Genomic DNA, 21,492 nt, shown 5'->3' on the forward strand with positions numbered 1-21,492 from the left:
AGAGTTGAATTTAATTTATGAAATTGAGGTTTTGCTTTTATTTAGGCAGCCATTTTACCCATGGGGGGGTTAATTTTTTAAAAGATTAGTACTTAAGCTTAGCTTTATATTCTCTAAGAATTATCCCTCTTTCAAAATGGCTTGATAAAACACCACTTCCTGTCCAGAGAGGAAGTTATTTTAGCTCAAGGACTGAAATATTTAGCAGATCTTTAGACAAAAGGAACAAATTACATTTCTCTCTGGCTTAAAAAGGGTGCTTGAGCCAGAGGGGGTTAAGAAACCCTCCCTCCTCCCCTTGATGGGGTGGTCTGGTGGGGCAGGGAGGTGTGGGGGTAGGGGTCTTCAGGCTCCCTGGGATGGAGGATCTTTTTTTTTTTCTTTCTTTTTTTTTTTTTTTTTGGTGGAGATGAAGGGGTGGGTCTATGGTACATCACCTGAGTTGTGGGGTAAATGTAGAGAGTGTCAATCAAAGGCAGAGCTCTCAGAGCTGGGAAGGAGGCTCTAGATGGCGGCTGTGCCTTAGAGAGAGCGCGCTCTGCTCCCTGCCTTCGCCTCACTTTACGCAACTTTCCCTAACTTTCGGGCAGCCTCAGGGGGCCCCCGCAGCCCCCTGCCTCTCCTAGTGACTTACTGGGGTCGATTTGAACCTTTTTAAGGGAGAAAAGCAGCTTTTGGGAGCTTTCTTTTCGTGCCTTGTTGGAAAGAAGCAGCCGTACTGAGAGCCCAGGTCGTTGTTTTTTCCAGCTTAGAAGCCATGGCGCACCTCCATTTTTGTGCGCTCTCCTAATGAGGTTTTTTTTCTTCCGGACCCGTTTTAGTATTAATTGTTGCTCTATTTTTTTGACCAGTTAACATATTTGAGGATTATTGTATTTATTTTTCGTTTTTGTAACGGAGAATTTTGTTTTTATTTTTAATTATTTGGGATCTGATATTTTTCTACTACTAGATAGGACTCTTGCTTTGGACCTACTACATGGATCAGGTAAGCCCATGATCATTAGTGATAATTTTAAAGATTTATATGTTTAAGTTTGCTTTATTTTCTGTAAATATGAGAAATTCCTGGATGACGCAATAAGATACAGAGATTGTTATTTGTATCCAGTGTGTTACTTTGAGAAACTTTCCTTATTGATAGTGATGATTCCTTCTGTTCGGTTTATCCGTTTTTGGTTTTTTTTTTTTTTTAAAGAAAAAATAGAAATATTTTGTTTTTTGGTGCTTACCGCTGTTGTATTATAACAATATCGCTACATCGTCAGGACTTTGTTCCTGATAATAAAAACATCGATAGAAGCTGGGACCTTACCTTTCTTTCAACTTTTGACAGTAAATACCTGGGCACAGGACTTCAAAGCAAACACAGATTCCCCCTCCCCCTTAATATTTAAGAATTAAAAGATGATGAGAAATAAGGACAAAAGCCAAGAGGAGGACAGTTCGCTACACAGCAATGCATCGAGGTATGAGCTATCAACTTTCTTCCTTTTTTCTCTCTCTTTTTTGGGGGAAACCTCAGCTTACATTGTTTACCTTGACAGACAGGGATAGCTGTCTGTTTTATTTTAGGTATTTTACTAATTTGGATTCGTTTTTTAAAGCGTGACCTTGAGATTGCTAATATGCCACACCCTAATTTTTTGGTAGCAATTTATGAAAGTTGAGTTGTGACTTAAGGCCTCTTACAGCAGTCAAAAGGTAAGGTACCTTTATTCAAGGGGGCCTTTCCTGTAAACTCCAGTTTTTCTGTCAATAAATTTCAGTTTTTAGGTTTTTGTGCTGTAGAAAAATGACCTTGTCGGTTTAGCCATTGCTGCATTGCACCATTTTACATACAAGGCAAATTTTTTCTTTGAAGAATCTAGGATACCCAAACTTGTAACTGAAGGCCATAGAGGAGCCTTGTGGTAGTAAATTATAGTAAATAGACGTTTGAGAAAGTTATATGAATGAAAAAATGTACATTTTAAAATGAAATTGCAAAAAGGACCCTTTGACTGATGCCTCTCAGTTTGTATTTTTATTTGACTCTGTATTTCTTTTGATACTCTTGACATTTTAGGAAATTTTGATAAGATTTATCAAAACCTTTACTCGATGGGTACAGTTCCTGCATTTATGAAATCAAACCTGTGATCACAGAAATCCTGGAATACTCTTAATATACTTCTCTTTTGTGTTTGTTACTGTGATTCTATTTGTATATTTTACATTTAAAATATTTTAAGGTTTGCATTTATATGCTCATATTAAGACAGTACTTTCTGGTTGGTAGACCTGTATCTTTTGCATTTTAGTTGTAGCTGCTTTTAAATTTATTGATTTATTTTGACAGAGTCACCTGGAATGCTTTATCTTCTGAAGCTTACAAATACAGTTTGTTCAAATCACGATTTGTTTCATATTTGTTGGAGTACATTATTAGTGACTAAGTAATAAAGCCTCTGAGACATTTTGTTGTATGAACTGTATATTAATTTTTAAAAGTGCTTATGAATACATTTCTTGATGTGTGTTCTTATAAATTGTCATGAATTTTAAATCATGCAGTTAAGGATGTGATTTGGTTATATGATTTTTTTATCCAATTTTGTTTTTACTTCTATAATTTTATAGAAATAATATACTTTATTATTAGGTTAGTGAATCCAAAAGTTTTGAGATGGTTTATTGCAAGGTTGAGTTTTATTTATGTTTTATTATACTTAACAATATTTTGACCCTTTAAAAATACTTTCTAAATTCTTTTGCAAATTGAGTTGTCACACAGTTTGGACTGTCTTTTGAACTGAACTGCCCATGTAATTACCCAGGTTTGATTTAGGACAGGAAACTTATCTAACTGATCCTAAACTGCTTTTTCTGAGAAGTTAACACCAATTTGAAGAAACAGGAATCCCCAGGTGGATTTGACAAATTACTAAAGATCCACTATCTAAAATTGTTACTCCCTTGAGTATTTATGATTTGCATAGTCTCACATAGGTTTTGGCTCTCTTATGCAAGGTTTGTGGTTAACATCATTGATGAGACTGCCTTCTAATTTAAAAAATTAAGCAGTGTTGCGATTCTTTCTTTTAATAATTTACTTACCTAGAAAACGACTTGGAAGTTATCATGACTTTGCCTGTTGGCAGTGGGGTTACAGCTTAACTGGAAGCGTGCACTGTACTTTCAAATGCATTTTGTCAAGTGTTTTGATTCACAAACCTGATGAATGTCCAAAAATATCTGATAGACTCCCTGAAGATGGAGTTTTAAATTAGTTATCCGAAATTGCATATCTGAATACATGTACATAATTATGACATCACTTCCTTTTAAAATTATAAAGGTTAACAGGATGCTAGTGGTGTTTTATTGTAGTAGATTAATGTTACTTTTAGGAAGCTACAATTAAGGAGACTGTTTAGGTACTAGTACTTGGTCCCTTAATCCATTAGAATTTCCTCGCTAGGACCTAGCTTCTATGGCACAAAGTCTAGTGTGCAGGGAATACTAGAAAAATTTTGTATCCTGAGCCACAAGAGGGGAAGGGAGGAGTTTGCAGGTCAAGTAAACTTAGAATTACTTTAGGAATATGAAAGGATTGAGTGCAAGTTTAGGTAAACCTGATACTTCCCTGTTTTGGAAATAATGCAGTCACTTAATAGTTATTACATAAAGTTGTATGTTACTCCTGTGTTCTTTTGTTAATGCTTTTAAGTATGTTACACGTTGCATATCGTGATTTCTGAAGATTAAAAAGTTCATTTTCAAAAAATACGAATTTAAAAATACCTTGATAGATTTGTAAAGTTTCTAAATATTTAAAACAAAGTTTTAGTGATGGACATACATAGAAATGTATATACCACACACCTCTTACCCAAATAATTGGCAGTTTGGGATAACTCCAATAATATTAAAGAATGGAGACAGGAGAGAAGGGAATGTGATTGGAACTGTGTGTGCACACAAAGAGTTCTGTTTGTTCTAGGACGCTGCGTTTGCAATTTTATTTAAAAACACAGTTTATTAAATTTATCTCTAAATCGTCTGCCTTTGAACCAGATTTATTTTGTCAACCTCCGATGTGGGCAAATTTTAATCAGCCTTTTAGCAGTTATTCTAAAAGCCTGGGGCTAATTACAAATGGCATAATGCAGTTGCTTGTGGACTGAACAGGCAGTTTTTTAAGTGGCAGCCATTTTATGATGCTGATAATTCTTAAGAATCGGGATTTTTGAGAAGACAAAATCGAATTGAAACTTGAAATATCAAAACTCCTTCCCACCCCCAGCCTCCCCTTTCTTGGTTCTCTGGTGCGAAAATAAGGGGCAGCTTGGTAGGTAGCGCGGGCAGCAGCTCCGTGAGCCCCTGGCATCTTGGTGCAGGTCCAGCTCAGTCACAAAATGGCTGTTCCTTTGTGCCGCAGCGCTGACAGACATACTGCATTGCACTGTGTACTCGCCAAACAGCAGGAAGTTGCCGTGCCGAGTTCAAAGGCCGGCCGGCGCCGGCGCCGGCGCATGCTGCTGATTGGCTGTGCGCACGCCTGGTAACAGCGGGTCAACAGCGGCGGCCTTCGGCAGGCCCCGCCCCGTGACGTCAGGCGCGTCCCCTCGCTCCTAGGAGGAGCGAACGCAGTGACGTAGGGCTGCGTGCGCAGCCGGGGTGCTGCCTCTTCGTCTGGGGAGCCGGCAGCTTTGGGGGCGCGGGGTAGGAAAGGGAAGGGGAAGCAACCCGGACTGGGGCTTTCCGGTGGGTGGTCACCCGACCGATTTCGCCTCTGGCAGTCCTCTGCGCCCTTCCTCTTAGTCCACACCCTGCAGCGTGTGTTTTCTTTGCCCTTCCCTCGGAAGGGTTGGCGTCTCAGAAAGCGGCTTCTACTTTTGGAGAAAGTAGAAGGCACTATTCGGAAGCCTTCAAATCGAAAACCTACCGGTTTTTACATTTTTCGCTTTCCTTTCTCATATTCTAGCGGGTCTTTTTTTTACCTTTTTTGTTCAGCGTGAAGAGATTAGTAAACTTAATCTTGTGTTACCATTGACCAAAACCTTTTCACTGTCAAGAGGAGATATTTTTGTTTACAGTGAAAGGTCTTAACGGGTGTTATAGCTGTTGGGTGATCATGGCTCATAAAAAAAGGGAGGATTATTTGAACTTGTCCCCGTCCCCGTGCATTTTTACTTGGTACCGTACATATTCTCAGTTGGCATTTGATGGAGGAAAACCCAGGTCAGTATGTGCAAAGTGGTTTATGATTAACATTAACTCTGGGATAAGAAAGCAGCTTAGGAGTTTTCACAAAGTAACTATAAATATTAAGTTAGCTTTAAAAGATAGGACAGCATGAGGCATCCATTACTATGCAAACAAGTGTTATAAAACAACTTTTAAGTGTTAGTAGCACTTTGCTAGAGAACGGTGACTCCCAAAACTTGGTTGATAGTGGAATGGATCACTCGGAAGAACCTTGGGAAACATCTCAAATCTCCCATTCTGGAGACTTTACTTTGGTCCTGGTAAACTGATTACAGTGCTGTGGTTATGCTCATGGTCTGTCTCGTTTGGAAACCCTTTGCAGGGATTTCTGTTTGAAAAAAAAAAAAAAATTAGAGGTTAGCGATGATGACTTCATTATTCAGTTACACGTAATGAATTTCAGCCTGAAGGAAAGGCTGTATTGTTTTCCTTCTGCACCTTAACAAAAAAAAAAAAAAAAAATTTTTTTTCTGTGCTTTTGGAGTCCTTTTAGCACCGACAGGAGTGAGTTGTCACTTAGTTGGCCATATGTCAGAAGTTTCTTACCGAGTAAGATCTGTCGCTTGCAGAGAGATGTGGACCATAGATAGAGAGGTTTACTTAGGCATATCTTAAGTTTCTGAAGAAGTTTATAAAAGGTAAAATTCACTGTAATGGTGGGTTTTCTAGGTTCCCACAGTCTCGATTCTTCAGGAAGAATTCTTTGGATAGTTTATGGAAACATTAGGTGAAACAGGATTTTCAGTTTGTTTTATAGACTTGCTCATCAAAGATTTGATGATGGATTTTTAAATTGTATGCTCAATTATAAGTTATATATAAACGAATTAGCTTTAGATAGAGGTAAATTCTCATGGAACTTGATCACTAACTGGTGTTTTGAACTGAAGTGCATCCAAAGCAACAAGAAAGAAGGTTCTTTCTGTGTATTATTGAGATTGACTTCTTGTTAGTTGGATTAAACTTTTGTTATTCGCTAACTGTCCTTAAGTTTCTAAGAACCGTGATAGAATTCAGTAGCATTGCAGTCATGTTCCAGGATATAAACTACTCTGTTGAAGGTGTTTAGTCCAAAATAGATACTGTGTGTGTTAAAATGCATATTTGAATAATAGCAATTTATCTATGAGCTGTTGGCATGCCACGTGGAACCAGTGAACTTTTTAAGGAGCCAGAGTGATTAGGTTTGTACATTAAGACTTTTGTGCATTTTTCTTCTGTCTTTAATCTCTTTGACTTCTTGGTTTTAAAACCTACAATTTCCAATTGATATTTGGCACCTTAGGAATTAGCATCTTCTGTAAAGATTAAGTCATCGCGGGAACAGCATCAGACAATATTTGATAAGGAGTGCTGTGCAAAGTTTACCAAGTTATTGCTTGAGAGGTGAATCTGGAAGGTCAGTTGAATTTTACCTGACAGTATCTGAAACTCACAGATTTTGTAATCAGTTTATTCCTCTCCCCTCCCTCGTATAGCAAATCCCTAACAGTTGTGAAAGATGCTTCCTGAGGTCACTGAGCTTTCCAGACTCCTATCCTTTCTCCTGTAAGATGGGGTACTACTGTAAACTTGCTCCTAACACAAATTGGGAGTGACTGCTCTGTCACCTAGTAAGTTTTTTCTGCTTATGAGTTGTTTTTGTTTTTGCTTTTTTTAAAAAGGTGTTTTAGGTCCTTTGTAAAAAACCTTAGATTTCAGTTGGCTTTCTTGAGGAATGGGAGGCACATGAGCCAAGAAACTTTTTTTAATTGCCTAAGAATTAGTATACAAATAAACTCTGCTGGGTGCTTGTCATAGCTGAGCAATTCCCTCCTGCTTTCCAGCCTGCCTGGGCACCGAATTGAAATTCATACCTTGGTAAAATTGGTTAAATTGCTGTTGCTTTGGAACTTCAGTGTTATTAGTGAAAAGCCAGAACAACAAAATTTGACTCCATCATCAAATGCCTATCAAATACCAAATAGCATCAAATATCTATGCTTAAAGTCTGTTGTATGTTTACGTTGTAATCAGTAAGCACAGTGTTGGAACACATTTTTTTTTTTTTTTTAATGTCTGTTATGACCTTGTCTCCTAAATAGTTTAAACTTTAACAGGACAAGTCTGGGGAGAGGGACCTTTTTTAAGAAAACTTGAATGCAATTTATGAGGTGGGAAATAATGAGCCTTTGTGAAATAAATCCTGGAGAACCTAGGTATATGGAAGGAAGCCTTTCATGCTACATTTTGAAACACTTGCAATTTAGTATTTTATCGTTACGATATTTGGTTAGGGTCACCTTTCTCGGTTATTTCAGTGACATCGTCTGGATTATGTTTCATACTGAAAAGTACTTTAAATTCCCTTTACAGGAAAGTCTCCATAGTTTCTGGGAAATGCTGGAGCTTTGGCGAAAGCATCATTTTAAGGATGGTTCTGATTTTATACTTTGAATTCAATCTAGGAAGTTATTTTGTTATTTGTGATGTGTTTAACTGTTAACCTCAATGCCTGACAAGAGCTGTGTACCTAATCCCCACTAGTGCAATGTTTCCGTGAGTACTGAAAACTTTCTCCAATTTAGGCCAGCGAAGTACTTGTTGGATTTTTAGGTTCCTGACTTTAAAAATGTGGATAATGATACTCTTCATTGGGTAATGAAGTTAAGTAATATAATGCCTATATAGTGATTCGCAAGGAGGCGGTTACATTGAAAGTGCTTATTAAATGTAAGTTGTGAGTAATATTTTACTTCTAATGCTTTACTTTCTTCCCCCTCCTGTGCTTCATTAAGAGCCAAATGGTTCCTGAGAGTTGAAGTTGGCGTCCTGGCCTCCCCCACAAGAGGTCTTTTAGGCCACTTAGGAGAGAGGGTTGTTAAAATGATTTTAGAAGGCAAGTCTGGGGTGAGTTCGAGCCCCCGCTTCAGGCTCTGTGCTGACAGCTCAGACCCTGCTTCTTCAAGTTCTGTGTCTCCCTCTTGCTCTCTGTCCCTCCCCTGCTCATGCTCTGTCTCTCTCTCAAACATAAACATGAAAAAAAAAAGGCAAGTCCATTTTTGTTAGTTGAAACCTTGGGTATGTTTTGCAGTTAATCTTCTTCTAGAATTTCTTTCTGAGAAAGCCAGCCTTTTGAAGGGAGAGTATGATTCTTCCTGGACCAGAACAACTTCTTGTGTGAGTCACAGCCCTACCCGTGGCACTTAACTCTGACTAGATCCCTTTTACCCCTCTTCTGGAGCTAGTGGTTATTGCCCTGGTTTACCCTCTGCCTCATTTCCCCTCTCAAGCTGTGCAAGGGTGAATAATGAATACCAAGGAGCAGTGCTCTTTGGATATAGATGTAATTGCAATATTTCTAACCAATGTCTACTTGGCTGTGGCTTGCTCTTAGTAATCCATTCTCAGCATATCATCATATATTGGAGTCAGCATAACGTCCAGAGTTCAGTCTTATTCTGCTAGGACTGTAGTCTAGGCTTAAGATTTCTGTGTTGTTGGTTCCCCAACTTTTCTTCATTTCCTTTTCTTTTGGTTTGTGAGGGAGTTGAATTCTGTATTTTGTTTCTGTATCAGGCTCTGGAGAGCATCTAAAAATTCTTCAGCCCAGCTCCCCAGGATTGAGTTAATTTTCCAAAGCCCTCTATGTGGTTTACAGTTGCGTGTTTCCGTATGTTTGCATGTGTTTCGCCTCTTTTGACAGAGCACCTCTTGTATTCTCTTCTTCTTTTTTTTTTTAACGTTTATTTATTTTTGAGACAGAGAGAGACAGAGCATGAACGGGGGAGGGGCAGAGAGAGGGAGACACAGAATCCGAAACAGGCTCCAGGCTCTGAGCTTGTCAGCACAGAGCCCGACACGGGGCTCGAACTCACGGACCGCGAGATCATGACTTGAGCCGAAGTCGGCCGCCCAACCGACTGAGCCACCCAGGCGCCCCTCTTGTATTCTCTTCTAACTGTCGGTGTTCCCGTTGCCTCATTTTCTCTGTGCCCCTTTTGGGCAATTTTACCAAAAACTTAGGTTTAGTGATCTGGAAGCAAAAGTAGGTGGGGCTCTCTTAAGGGTTGTTGTATGCTTGATGGAAGATGGACAGTTTCCGCATTAAATGTCATGCTGGATCCAACAGTAGCATACCTTTAACAGTGAATGCTGATGGAGTTTTGACTCCAAGATTTTTGAATTCTTGTCCTAATTGCTTTAAATTCTAGTGCATCTCTTCTTTACTAGGATTCTCTACTTAAGCCCTTTTTAGATCCCTCTAAAAGTTTGGATTCCAGAGTTGACTTTTGAATGCAGGAATGCATTCCATTCAGAATCCCCTTTCCTTAACAGCTAATTCAGGTAACTGTTGAAAGCATTGGACGTGGGCTCTGCTGTGAAGCAATTATTTACAGTGGTGGGTTGTGAATTGTCCCCAGCATTAAAAAAAATAAAAGAGAATACAATAGGATAATAAACCTCAGGAATGGCATTTGTATGGTTTATTTCTAAGTCAAGCAGTGCCTGTAATGCTGGTAATCTTTCATTTTGGATTGTATCATAAAGGAAAGCAGCATGTGGTAAGCATTTTGTGGGAAAATACTGGACTAGATTTATGCTTTTTGGAGTGGTTACTCTGTCAGGCACTGAAGGTGGGTTTTGTTTTTTTCTTTTTCATTGTGTATTTAATGTGGTGGTTAGTGTAGCAGCAATGCTAGTGACCTTCTGGTTAGCCAGCTCCCCAGGTTAACTGTCACAGAACTCTCTTCCTTTGAAGACCTGTGGGGGGTCCTGCACCCTGCTGAGCTCTTTTATACCCATCCCATTGTGTTCCTTCACTTTGCGCTGTATACATAACAAGGATTTGCAGATACTTCTCAGATTTATTTATGCTGGTTTCCCTTGTAATTTTGCATTTCAGTAACATACCAAACCAACAAATGAGATGATTGTGACAGGTATTTCAATGGAAACTATGTTGTATGCTTTGGAAAGACACAATACCTGTCATTTATAGTACCTACTGTGAGCTTGGAACTTGTTAGAACCAGTCCTCTGTATGTGTTAATTTGGGTAGTCTTCACACGTCTGAGACAGGTGTGATTATCATTACCCTATTTTGCCAATAGAAAACAGGCATTAGGGGAAGCAGATGGTGGCATTGGATTTAAACACTGGCAGTTTGGTTTCAGGGTCACTTAAGCATCTTGTCAAAAATTGCCATCAAGGGGCACCTGGGTGATTCAGTCGGTGAAGCATCCTACTGTTGATCTTGGCTCAGGTCATGATCTCACATTTTGTGAGATGGAGCCCAAGTTGAGCTCTGCGCTCACAGCTCGGAGCCTACTTGGGATTTTCTCTGTCTTTTTCTCTCTCTGCCCCTCCCTCGCTTGTCCCACACTCTGTCTCTCAAATGTTAAAAAAAAAAAAAAAAGTTGCCATCAAAAAAAAAATTGTCATTTGATTAAATGGTTAGAGGGAACTATAGTAGGGGAAAATAGTAAAAATCTAGAATAATCCTGTACTCTGTTTCTCTTAAAACACTTTTAAAGAAACCGAAAACTCAAAATACATTTTAGGCTTGATTGATACTGGAAACAGAGTTCAAGAAGTCATTTTGCATAAAGAATTTCTAGTGAAGATGTTGCTGGTGAAGTTAATTCCCACGGGGGTAGTTGGGGAAACGAGGAAAGACAGGTGTCTGGGAGGGGGAGGTACTGGGAATTGCAGAGGAACCCCATCTGTTTGCAGTCTGACTCCCATTGCTCCCCCACACACGTTGGGTTTGGCAGTGATTTATTTATGAAGACCAGGTTTCTAATTTGTTGTTCTGTTCTAAATTTAGTTCCCTTACTTACTTCCCAGGTATCATTTGCATCAGAATCACTTGAGAACTTTTAAAAGGCCCCTTACCTGATTGGATTTTAGGGGTTAAGTAGTAGTAGGGCAGGGGAGATAGCATTCCAGGTGGGTCTGTAGGCAGAAATAGCCAGGGTTGGAAACCGTGTTCTATAGACGTGCCCTGAAGGGAAATAGTTCTTGAATGTGGTGGGTGTGGAAAATCTTGAGTGTCTGCAGTTCCTGTATAAGGTTATTTGACATTCAAATAGAGCAGCATGTGGCTGGGAAGTTGTGACTTTGAGGGCAGAGGATGATGGGTCAGATTCTCCATTTCCCTTGCTTTATTTACCAAAACATAAAAAATAAAAAAATAAAAGAAGTTCCTACTGAACTTAGCTTTACAGAGGCATTTAAGCCCCCAGATTTACTTGCTAAGAGCCACTTTGGGTGCTTGTTCAACGTACTCCCAGCCTTCTTGCCTGGATATTTGAGTTCAGTCAGGTCTGGGAGGACGTGTCCCAGGAATCTATCTTGAAAAAAAAACTATGGTGGTTTCTAGTGCTGATGCAGGTTTGGGAAATAAGAGCTAATTGGGACAAGAATTTTCATCTCTCTTCTGCTTTTTAGCTGTGTATGATCTTGGGCAAGAACCTCTGAGCTTGTTTCTTTATCTTTTAATAAAGGAAGAGTATGTGTCTCAGGGAAGTTAGAATTAAATAAAATAATACGTCTGAAAGCAGTGGTTTTCCACCAGGGACAGCCCCTCCCTGACTTGGCAGTGTCTGGAGATCTTTTTGCTTGGAGCTACGGTACATCTGGTGTGTGCTAGGTAGAGGCTAGGGATGCTGCTAAACCTCTCGCAATGTGTAAGGACAGCCTCCCATAACAAAGAATGAATTAATCTGGCCCAAAGTGTCAGTAATGGCACACTTAAGAAACTGGTCTATGACATTTAGGAAAGTGCCTGCCACAGTGAGTATTGCCACCGTGAGTACTGAGAAAGTTGTGAGTTCTCACCATTCTGACTGATTTCTGTGGCTTGATCCAAGGACCGGACTTCCCTCCTCTGACTCTGTGGGGCAGAAGTTGCACTTACTATTGAGGTTAGCATTCAGGACTTTTAAATCTCCTTTGAACTGTTGGAGTTGTTATCTTTCGAAAGTCTAAATATCATAGCCTAAAGGTTAGTAAGGAAAGATAAGACTTTAAATATTCTGAAAGGAATTCAAACTAGTCCCATCTGTCCTCAGGGTTCTAAATGGTACCCACCTGAGATGATAGGTTTATAGGAACAGCTTTCCCCCTGGTACCTGTTTTCATTACTTGGTGGGTTAGAAAGTCTTCATGTTCTTTCCTGCAGAGAACTTGTCCTATCCTTGTCTAGTCTTCGTGCCTTGCCAGATCTGAATTGGGTAGCTCTTTGTGAAACGATTATCTAGGTTTGTACCTCATCTAGGCTTCTTGCTATAGTTCACTTTTTTCCTCATGGTTTGTGTGCCTGAGTGCCATTTGTTTGCTTCCTAACCTATTTAGGACTACTCAGTGTTATTTGGTTAGTGGAGGAGCAGAAGTAGCGTGATCAAGACAAGGTTTCCTCTGGCACCAGTTGAAAATGTTAGGAACATGCTTATCAAAGGTAGATGTTTTTCCCACATTAGCACTGAGTTTCTTAATTTGGGAGGTACTGCAGGAAGGTCTGCTTCTGAATACTGATCAATTCTGCAATCTTAGAAACAGCTCTTTTGAGAAATTCAGAAAAACTCAGAAAAATTGAAAGACCACAATTAAAGCTTTAAACAAGTTAGATATGGCTAAAATCCTATTTGCCCCTTCTCCTTAGTCACTTTCATGAATGTGGCATCTAAAAACCTTGGTATTTTAAAAATGTACATGGTTCGTGTAATGTGCTTTTGTTTTAAAAATTGAATAGTCTTTGAAATTGTCATGGTGACATTTATAAATCTAATCCCTACTAGGTCTAACTTGTATTTAATTGCACAGTATGAATCTAAGTTTAGATTATTCCCCCCCCCCTTGTTTTTTATGAGCAGAGCCGTGAACGTTTTTATACTTCCCACCTCCCGCACAAGTTCAATAATTTGCCAGGTTATATACTCACAGATTTAATTGCATGATTCATATGCATATTTTGAGGTTTACTGGAAAATGCCACGTTGCTTTGCAAAGCATCTGCTGATTGCTTTTTCAGTAATGGTGTATGAATACTGTCTCCCCTGTTTTCTCCCCATCACTTAATACTATCATACATTTTAATTTCTACAAAGCAGGTGAATGTGAACTACTCTGTTGTAATAATACATTTTCAAATTACCCCTGATGTTTAATTTCCTTTTTATAAGTTTCTTGGCCATCTCAGTTTTTCTTCTGTAGTTGCATGTCCCTTTCCTTTCCCTAGTTTTCTACTGGATTTTTCTTTGATCTGTGGTTATTTTTATGTTCCTCTGTAGAAATCCTTTGTTGTGCATACATTGAAATTTCTCAGTCTGTTACTTGTCTTTTAACCTTGTTTATAATGTAGCTTATTCTTCAGAATAGTAGGACTTGAACGAGAGGTGGAGGAGGTCTTAAAGGTCTTAAATGCAGTTCCATTTATTTAAGGAACTACACCCAGTATTTTTTTTATCAATAAGAAACTCATGGTTTAATGATCTTTGCCTTTTTGTACTCTTCAAACACATAGAAGTGATTGAGAAGGAATCATTCTGGGAATTATTCTGCATCAACCTTGGGTGGTTTAAGGATCTGTTTAACTGAAGAACGTATGTATGCATGGCGGGGATAGCAATACCAGTTATAGTTGAAGAGTGTAGATTCCATAATTCATACTGTGGGGCTGATGGATAACATATGTATACACACTTGGGCTAAGACTTTCTATAAATGAGGATAATTTGTCTTAGAGGGTTTTTGTAGGGATTTAGAGGGCAATTTTTGCCCATGCCCGATGCGAAAGTGCTCCATAAATATCAGCTATTATATCATTGATAGAATGTAGTCTGGAAATAAGTTTTAAGGAGTTCCAGTGTAGATTGCTTTGTGTTTTTACCAGATATTTCTATCACCAACACAAAAAAACCATCCTCTGCCAAGCAGTTCAGCCATTTTGTTAAGTGTTTAGGAAAGTAAAGACTACCCAAAGCCTGAAATGGCAGCTCTCGGGCAGAGAACCCACACGCTTTCTAACTGACATGTTGCTGTGCTGCCCTCTTGTGGCCATCTGGGAAACGGTAATAAATTAAAACGAACAAGAGCTATTCCAGTGCTGCTTGCTCTCAAAGTCCAGTTGTGAAATATACTTCATACTACATTTCTGCCACCTTCAAAAAGGATTTTGAAGAGCTACCAAATCAACTTCTATCTATGAGTGAAAAGTGTTAAGCTTTTTTTCATAAACATTTATTTCCTATTAGAATCTAAAATCACAGTTTTAACGAGAGTCCCTTTCGTTATTTTTGCACTGATTTTCCCGTGTCGTGATTGTTCCATGAAAAGTTACAAGACTTCTTTGCAAATTAGGTTTGGAGTAATTTTAAGATACACTTACTTTTCATGAGGATTTTGTATATGTGGTAGATTCTTGAGTACTCCTTTTTTTTATTTAGAGCACGAGTGGGAAAGGGGCAGAGGGGGAGAGGTAGAGAATCTTAAGCAGGCTTCATGCTCAGCCTGGAGACTGATGTGGGTTTGGACCCTGTGGCCCTGGGATCATGACCTGAGCCGAGGTCAACAGTCGGATGCTCAATTGAGCCACCCAGGCACCCCCAGAATATTCCATTTTTAATTGCTTTATTCCTATTAATGCCTTTGAAAATCTGGTCATTTTATTACTTTATTTGTTTAGGTGAAAGCCTGATTAAAGGTCTCCTCTCCTACTAACTCAGTTTGACCCCGGTACATCAGCATGATAAGCTACAATTTAGTATTGACAATTATTTTGTATTATAGTTCGGCATTAATAGCAAGTCTGTGTAATATTTAATCTTGCCTTTGGAGGGAATAACTAGACTGTCAGTGTTTATAATTTTTGTTTCTTAAATATTCCTTTTCTTTTTTTAAAAAAATACTACTTTTCTCTTTCAACATTTAGGAGCTTATCCTCCTAGGAAAGAAGTATGCAAATTAATTGAGTTATACCTTTATTAAGACTCTTTTTCTTGTAAAGGTAATATCATGTTTGTTTTCTTTCCAGTTTTGAGAAACAGTTGGTATACATCACTGTGTAAGTTTAAGGCAAACAGCATGGTGTTTTAATTCACATATAGTGTAAAATGATTATCACAGTAGGTTTGGCTAACATCCCATCTTCTTATACTGGTACAGTAAAAAAAAAATTTTTTTTTTCTTGTAGTGAGAACTTGTAGGGTTTACTCTCAACAACTTTCAGATAGATTCTACAGCAGTGTTAGCTGTAGTCATCTGGTATATTATATGTCCTATTACTTACCTATCTCATAACTAGAAATTTGCACCTTTTTGGAAATACCTTCCTCCAGTTCTCCCTCCTTTCAGTGCATCCAGGCAACTATGAATCTAATCTCTTTTTTCCTATGAGATTTTTTTTTTTTAACGTTTGTTTATTTTTGAGAGAGAGCGTGAGTGGGGAAGTGCAGTGAGAGAAGGGGACGGAGGACCCAAAGCGGGTTCTGTGCTGACAGCAGAGAGCCTGAAGTGGGGCTGGTACCCATGAGCCATGAGATCATGACCTGAGCCGAAGTCAGGTGTTTAATCGACTGAGCCACCCAGTCAGGCACCCCCTATGAGTTTTTAAAAAGTTATTTTATTTACTTTTTAGTTACTTTAGATTCCACGTGTGAGACTACACAGTATTTCTTTTTCTTAGATTGTTCCCATGTTTTGGTTATTGTAAATGCTGTCATGAACATGGAGGTGCAGGTATATCTTTTTGAGTTAGTGTTTTGGTTTCCTTTGGATATATTCCCAGAAGTGGGATTACTGGGTCATATGGTAGTTCTATTTTTAATTTTTTTGAGTATCCTCTGTGCTGTTTTCCATAGGGACTGTACCAATTTACAATTTCACCAGCAGTGGACAAGGATTCCCTTTTCTCTGTGTCCTCGTCAACACTTGTTACCTCTTTTTGTTGATGGCCATTCTGAACTGGTGTGAGGTGACATCTCGTTGTGGCTCTTACATGCATTTCCCTACTGAGTAGTGATGTTGAGCACCTTTTCATGTACCTGTGGGTTGTTGTATATCTTTGGAGAGATGTCTGTTGAGGTCCTTTACTCATTTTTAATTTATTAAATAATTTCTTTTTTTGCTATTGAGTTATAGGAGTTCTTTGTATATTTTGGATATTAACTCCTTAAGAGATATAATATTTGCAAATATTTTTTTCCCATTCTGTAGGTTGTCTTTTCACTTTGTTGATGGTTTCTTTTGCTGTGCAGAAGATAATTTATTTAGTTTTAAATGTTTATTTTGAGAGTGCGTGTGAGCGCATACACAAAGGGGAGGGGCAGAGAGAGAGGGAGAGAGAGAATCTCAGGCATTGCGGGGCTCCATCTCATGACCCTGGGATCATGACCTGAGCCAAAAGCAAGAATTGCATGCTTAATAGACTGTGAATCACCCAGGCGCCCCCCAGTCACTTGTATATTTTTGATTTTGTTGCTTGTGCTTTAGGTGTCATATCCAAAAAATTATTACCAACACTACTGTCAAGGAGCTTTATTTCTGTTTTCTTCTGGGAGTTTCACGGTTTTAGGTCTTAAATTTATGGTTTTAATTTATGTTTTGTATTAATTTTTGTTGAGTGGTGTAGCATATGGGTCCAATTTGATTCTTTTACATATGAATATCCAGTTATCCCAGTACCATTTGTTGAAGAGAGGGTCTATTCTCCCTTCATTTTTTTTTTTTTTTTTTTGCTTTCTTGTCAAATATTAGTTGATCGTGTATGCTTGGGTTTATTTCTGGGCTCTTACATTCTGTTCCGTTGGTCTGTTTGTTTAATGCCAGTATCCTACTGTTTTGATGCCTGTAGCTTTATAATTTGAAATCAGGAAGTGTGATGCCTCCAACTTTATTCTTCTTTCTCAAGATTTTTAAAAAAATTTGTATTTATTTTTGGCTCTTTGGGGTCCTCTGTGGTTTCATGTAAATTTTAGGATTGCTTTTTCTCTTTCTGTAAAAAATGCCATGGGAATCTTGTTAGGGATTGTATTGACTCTATAGATGGTTTTTGATAATACTGACATTTTAACAGTATTCTTCCAAGTTATGAATACCAAATACTTTTCCTTTTTTTTTTTAAAGATTTTATTTTTAAGTAATTTCTACATCCAATGTGGGGCTTGAATATATAACCTCAAAATCAAGAGTCACATGCTCCACTGACTAAGCCAGCCAGGTGCCCACCCATTTGTGTAGTCTTTTATTCTTTTCATTAATGTCTTGAAGTTTTCAGAATAGAGATCTTTAACCTCCACAGTTAAATGTGTTCCTAAGTATTTTATTGTTGGTGATGCTATTGTAAGTGGGATGGATTTTCTTTTTTCAGAAAATTCATTTTTAGTGTATAAAAATAGGACTTATTTTTGTAGGTTAATTTTGTATCCTGCAACTTTAATGGATTCATTGATTAGATCCAACAACCTTTTGGTTGAGTCTTTAGGATTTTCTCCATGTAAAATCATGCCATCTGCAAATAGAAGCAATTTCACTTCTTTTTCAGTTACCTTATATTTCCTTTTGTTGCCTGATTGCTGTAGGTAGGACTTAAAGTACTGTGTTGAGGAGGAGCAGTGAGAGTGGGCACACTTGACTTGTGCCTGATCTTCTAGGAAAAGCTTTCTGCCTTTTCACCATTGAATATGATGTTAGCCTTTTTTTTTAAAACACCTTTTTTCCCTAAATATTATTTTAAGTCTGCTAAATATGACTTTCAAAAATAATTTAAAAAACACTTAGTCTTCCTTTCAAATCTATAGCTCATTTTGTGTAGGATTGGGGTACTAGTATCTCTTGCCTTGCATTTGATTCTTTTGTCTGGATATATTATGAGCCATTTAAGTGTTAAAAAGATTGATACTTATATAATGAGCAACTATGAACTCACCACTCAGCTTCAGTCATGTAACATCACCAATATTATTCTGTGATCACATCTGTCTCCCTCAGCCCCCAGAGGTAAGTGCAATTGTGAATTTGGTGTTTGTTTCTTTGGAGGTTTGGTTTTCATGCTTACTTGATTTTTTTTGTTGTTGTTGAAATTACACAAGTAGTTGATGGTTTCCATTAATATACTTGAAATAACTCATCCAACAGAGTAAACTGCTCTTTAAAATTTTTTTTAACGTTTATTTATTTTTGAGACAGAGACAGAGCATGAGTGGGGGAGGGTCAGAGAGAGAGAGGGAGACACAGAATCTGAAACAGGCCCCAGGCTCTGCACTGTCAACAGAGCCCGACTCGGGGCTCGAACTCATGTACCGTGAGATCATGACCTGAGCCGAAGTTGGATGCTTAACCGGCTGAGCCACCCAGGCACCTCCATGAGTAAACCTCTCTTTTTTTTTTTTTTTTTTTTTTTTTTTTAACGTTTTTATTTATTTTTGGGACAGAGAGAGACAGAGCATGAACGGGGGAGGGGCAGAGAGAGAGGGAGACACAGAATCGGAAACAGGCTCCAGGCTCTGAGCCATCAGCCCAGAGCCCGACGCGGGGCTCGAACTCACGGACCGCGAGATCGTGACCTGGCTGAAGTCGGACGCTTAACCGACTGCGCCACCCAGGCGCCCCAAGTAAACCACTCTTAACAACATAGGTGGTGTTTTTTTTTTTTTTTTTTCCTTAAAAGGTATTGTGTGCACTGTTACATTTCTAGAGGTTGCTTCCCTCCACAAACACAAATCTACAGCTGCAGAAGGCATATACAAGGATAGGTATATTTTATTAGTTACGGTGAACATTTTGGAAATCTAAATATTCTACTCAGAAATATAGAAATATGGAAGTATATCAAGGATATCTGTGGCTTGTTTGTTAAGAGAACAATTTAAAAATAGTCTAAATGTCCCACTAATTGGGGACAGATTAAATAAAAGTAGAGTTTTCATAGTAACTGGGGCAATTTAAAGGGAGTGATGTAGCATACATAAACACATACCTCGTTGTGGGTGTTGGTTTGGGACATTTCCATCACATCTGCAGTGATTCTTGCTTTTCAGCACAAAATGCTAACTGGACTATTAGCATTGGACTATTCTAGTTATCTTCAGCAGATGAATGCTGCTATTTGTGACTTCCTGTGTCTTTAAATTGGGAGTTGAATATTTTCTGTCTGGTTGTTGTTGGAATGTTTTGTGTTTCATGGCACTATATGGATCATACTAAGGTCTTGTGACAATTTTAGTTGGTGGTGATTGCCAAAATGAGATTTCAGCCTTAATCCCTTGTCTGGAGATAATATGCATTACAGTAATTAAAAAAACCATTAACTTCAAAAGTGTTTCAAAACGATTGCATATTCTAGCAAAGTCAGTAAGTCCGCCTTTCCATTCTGTTCTCTAGCATGCATACTAGGCACAGCAAACGTCAAAGAAGACAGTTTAGCTCTCACATCTGTTAGGGAGGTCAACAAGTGACCAAATTACTTGCATAGGATGGGACAAATGGGGAGGCAAAGAGGCACGGATGTTAACAACTGGGGCTTTGGAGTCTATCCCCTAGGCTGGGATGTGTCATTGCTAAAAGTAACGAGAGCCGGGGTGCCTGGGTGGCTCAGTCGGTTGAATGACCGACTTCGGCTCAGGTCATGATCTCACGGTTTGTGAGTTCGAGCCCCGTGTTGGGCTCTGTGCTGACAGCTCGGAGCCTGGAGCCTGCTTCCGATTCTGGGTCTCCCTCTGTCTCTGCCCCTCCCCCTCTCATGCTCTGTCTCTCTCTGTCTCAGAAATAAATAAACATTAAAAAAAAAAAAAAGTAATGAGAGCCAGTGGTTGATGCGCAGACTGAAATGAGGCTGCCTCTTTGAGTGGCCCGTGGGAGTAACTGCTCTGGCACAGTTGCTGTAGCAGAGTATCATGGAAGACTTAAAAGGTGCTGAGTTTAGGAATGGCGAGGGCACAAAGGATGTTTCCTAGAGAAGGTAATAGCTGAGGCTTTAAGAATTGGAGTGGTGTTTGTCACAAGCAGAGATTGGAGGTGAGCGATCCTAGGACTCATTCTGTACTCAGTGGTTCAGTAAGGCTGGGGCAGTGGAGGGGAGGGGGAGGGGGAGGAATGGTTAAGCATTGAGTCCTGAGAACTTGACAGGTGGAGGCCAGGTTTCATCCGGCATGCTGAGACGTGATGGTACCAGCATCAGGCCCAGGGTGGGTGAGGGGAGGTGGCCAGCTGACTCCTCACCCTCCAGGTCTCTCTAAGCACTCGGGGCTTTGGCTGTGTAAGTGCAACCTCCAGGTATGTTCCTAATTCCCCTTCTAAGTGAAAAGTGATTTCTTTATAAACTCCTTGTAAGGAAATTCTGGAGCTGCCTCTGGACCTTTAAAACTGAGCAGATGGTGGAGGCAAAAGTAATAACGTTTCCAGCTACTGCCATGGATTGTATGGTTCTGACTCACTAATAATGAGCACTAGCTGCGAAGAACTTTGTGTTAGAAGGGAAATGTGAAATTGTGAAATTTTGAAAAGTCTAATGTTTGGATAAGGCCCCGACATTTATAGAGCGCTGCTGTCATAGGTGCCATTTGTCATAGCTGCCTCATGACCTTACAGAGGATGGCACAGGTTAAAAAGTGGCATAGGCTGAGATAGGCTCGAGGACTGAGACCCGAGCTGTGGATGCTGCAGCCTGCACTTTTTAACTATACTGTCCAGCCTTCCTCTTTGTTTTCTTTGCTTGGTGGACTGCCTTATGCTTGGTCACAGGTGGAGGATAAGTGACTTCAGATGCTTTAGTCAGCTGGATCAGTCCGCCTTTACTGTTCAAAGGGCCAAGGAGTTAGTATAATGAGGCCTTGGAAGTGTGAATCACCTGTTAACAGGGATGCCTAACTAGTTTTGGACATTGTATAACATGGGAAAGGTTTACTTTTTGAGTCTCTTAAGGTTTTGAACCCTTGTGGTCAAATAGAATATGGACATTAGAGCCAGACTTGGGGGTTGGGATCCTTGCCCATCTCAGTTTTCTCATCCCTCACGTGGGGATAAAAATTCCCAATAGGGTGTTCTGGGAAATAAGCAAAATAATACATATAAAGTACTTAGAGTAAGGCCAGGCACCTATTAGATGATTAGGTAATTAATACATGGTTTTTCCCTTCTTTTCCCCTCCCCAGGCTAGGACACCTCCCCCCCCGCCCCCCCAACTGACTGCATCCTCATCTTAACTCAAAGGCACCTTTGCTGTAATGCACTTACTGTGGATCATGTGGGATTTTGGAGGGT

At 39.3% G+C, this 21,492-nt stretch overlaps 1 protein-coding gene across 6 annotated transcripts in view; it reads left to right on the top strand.

The window, feature by feature from the left end:
• The first annotated feature begins 418 nt into the window (after positions 1-418).
• CHD2 (chromodomain helicase DNA binding protein 2) overlaps positions 419-21,492 on the top strand; it is a 125,320-nt gene continuing 104,246 nt past the window's right edge. For 3 of the 6 annotated variants that reach the window (XM_030317458.1, XM_030317462.1, XM_030317461.1), the window contains exons 1-2: positions 9,165-9,869; positions 15,276-15,280. In XM_030317458.1, coding sequence (XP_030173318.1) covers positions 9,747-9,869; positions 15,276-15,280 — 128 coding nt within the window. In that variant the 5' untranslated portion in view covers positions 9,165-9,746. Of the gene's footprint in view, positions 989-1,336; positions 1,470-4,765; positions 5,227-9,152; positions 9,870-15,275; positions 15,281-21,492 lie in introns of those variants that run through there. The other 3 variants (XM_030317460.1, XM_030317463.1, XM_030317459.1) reach the window with 3 other exon arrangements.

The sequence above is a fragment of the Lynx canadensis genome, chromosome B3, assembly GCF_007474595.2.
Source record: "Lynx canadensis isolate LIC74 chromosome B3, mLynCan4.pri.v2, whole genome shotgun sequence".
In the NCBI taxonomy this organism is placed as follows: Eukaryota; Metazoa; Chordata; class Mammalia; order Carnivora; family Felidae; genus Lynx; species Lynx canadensis.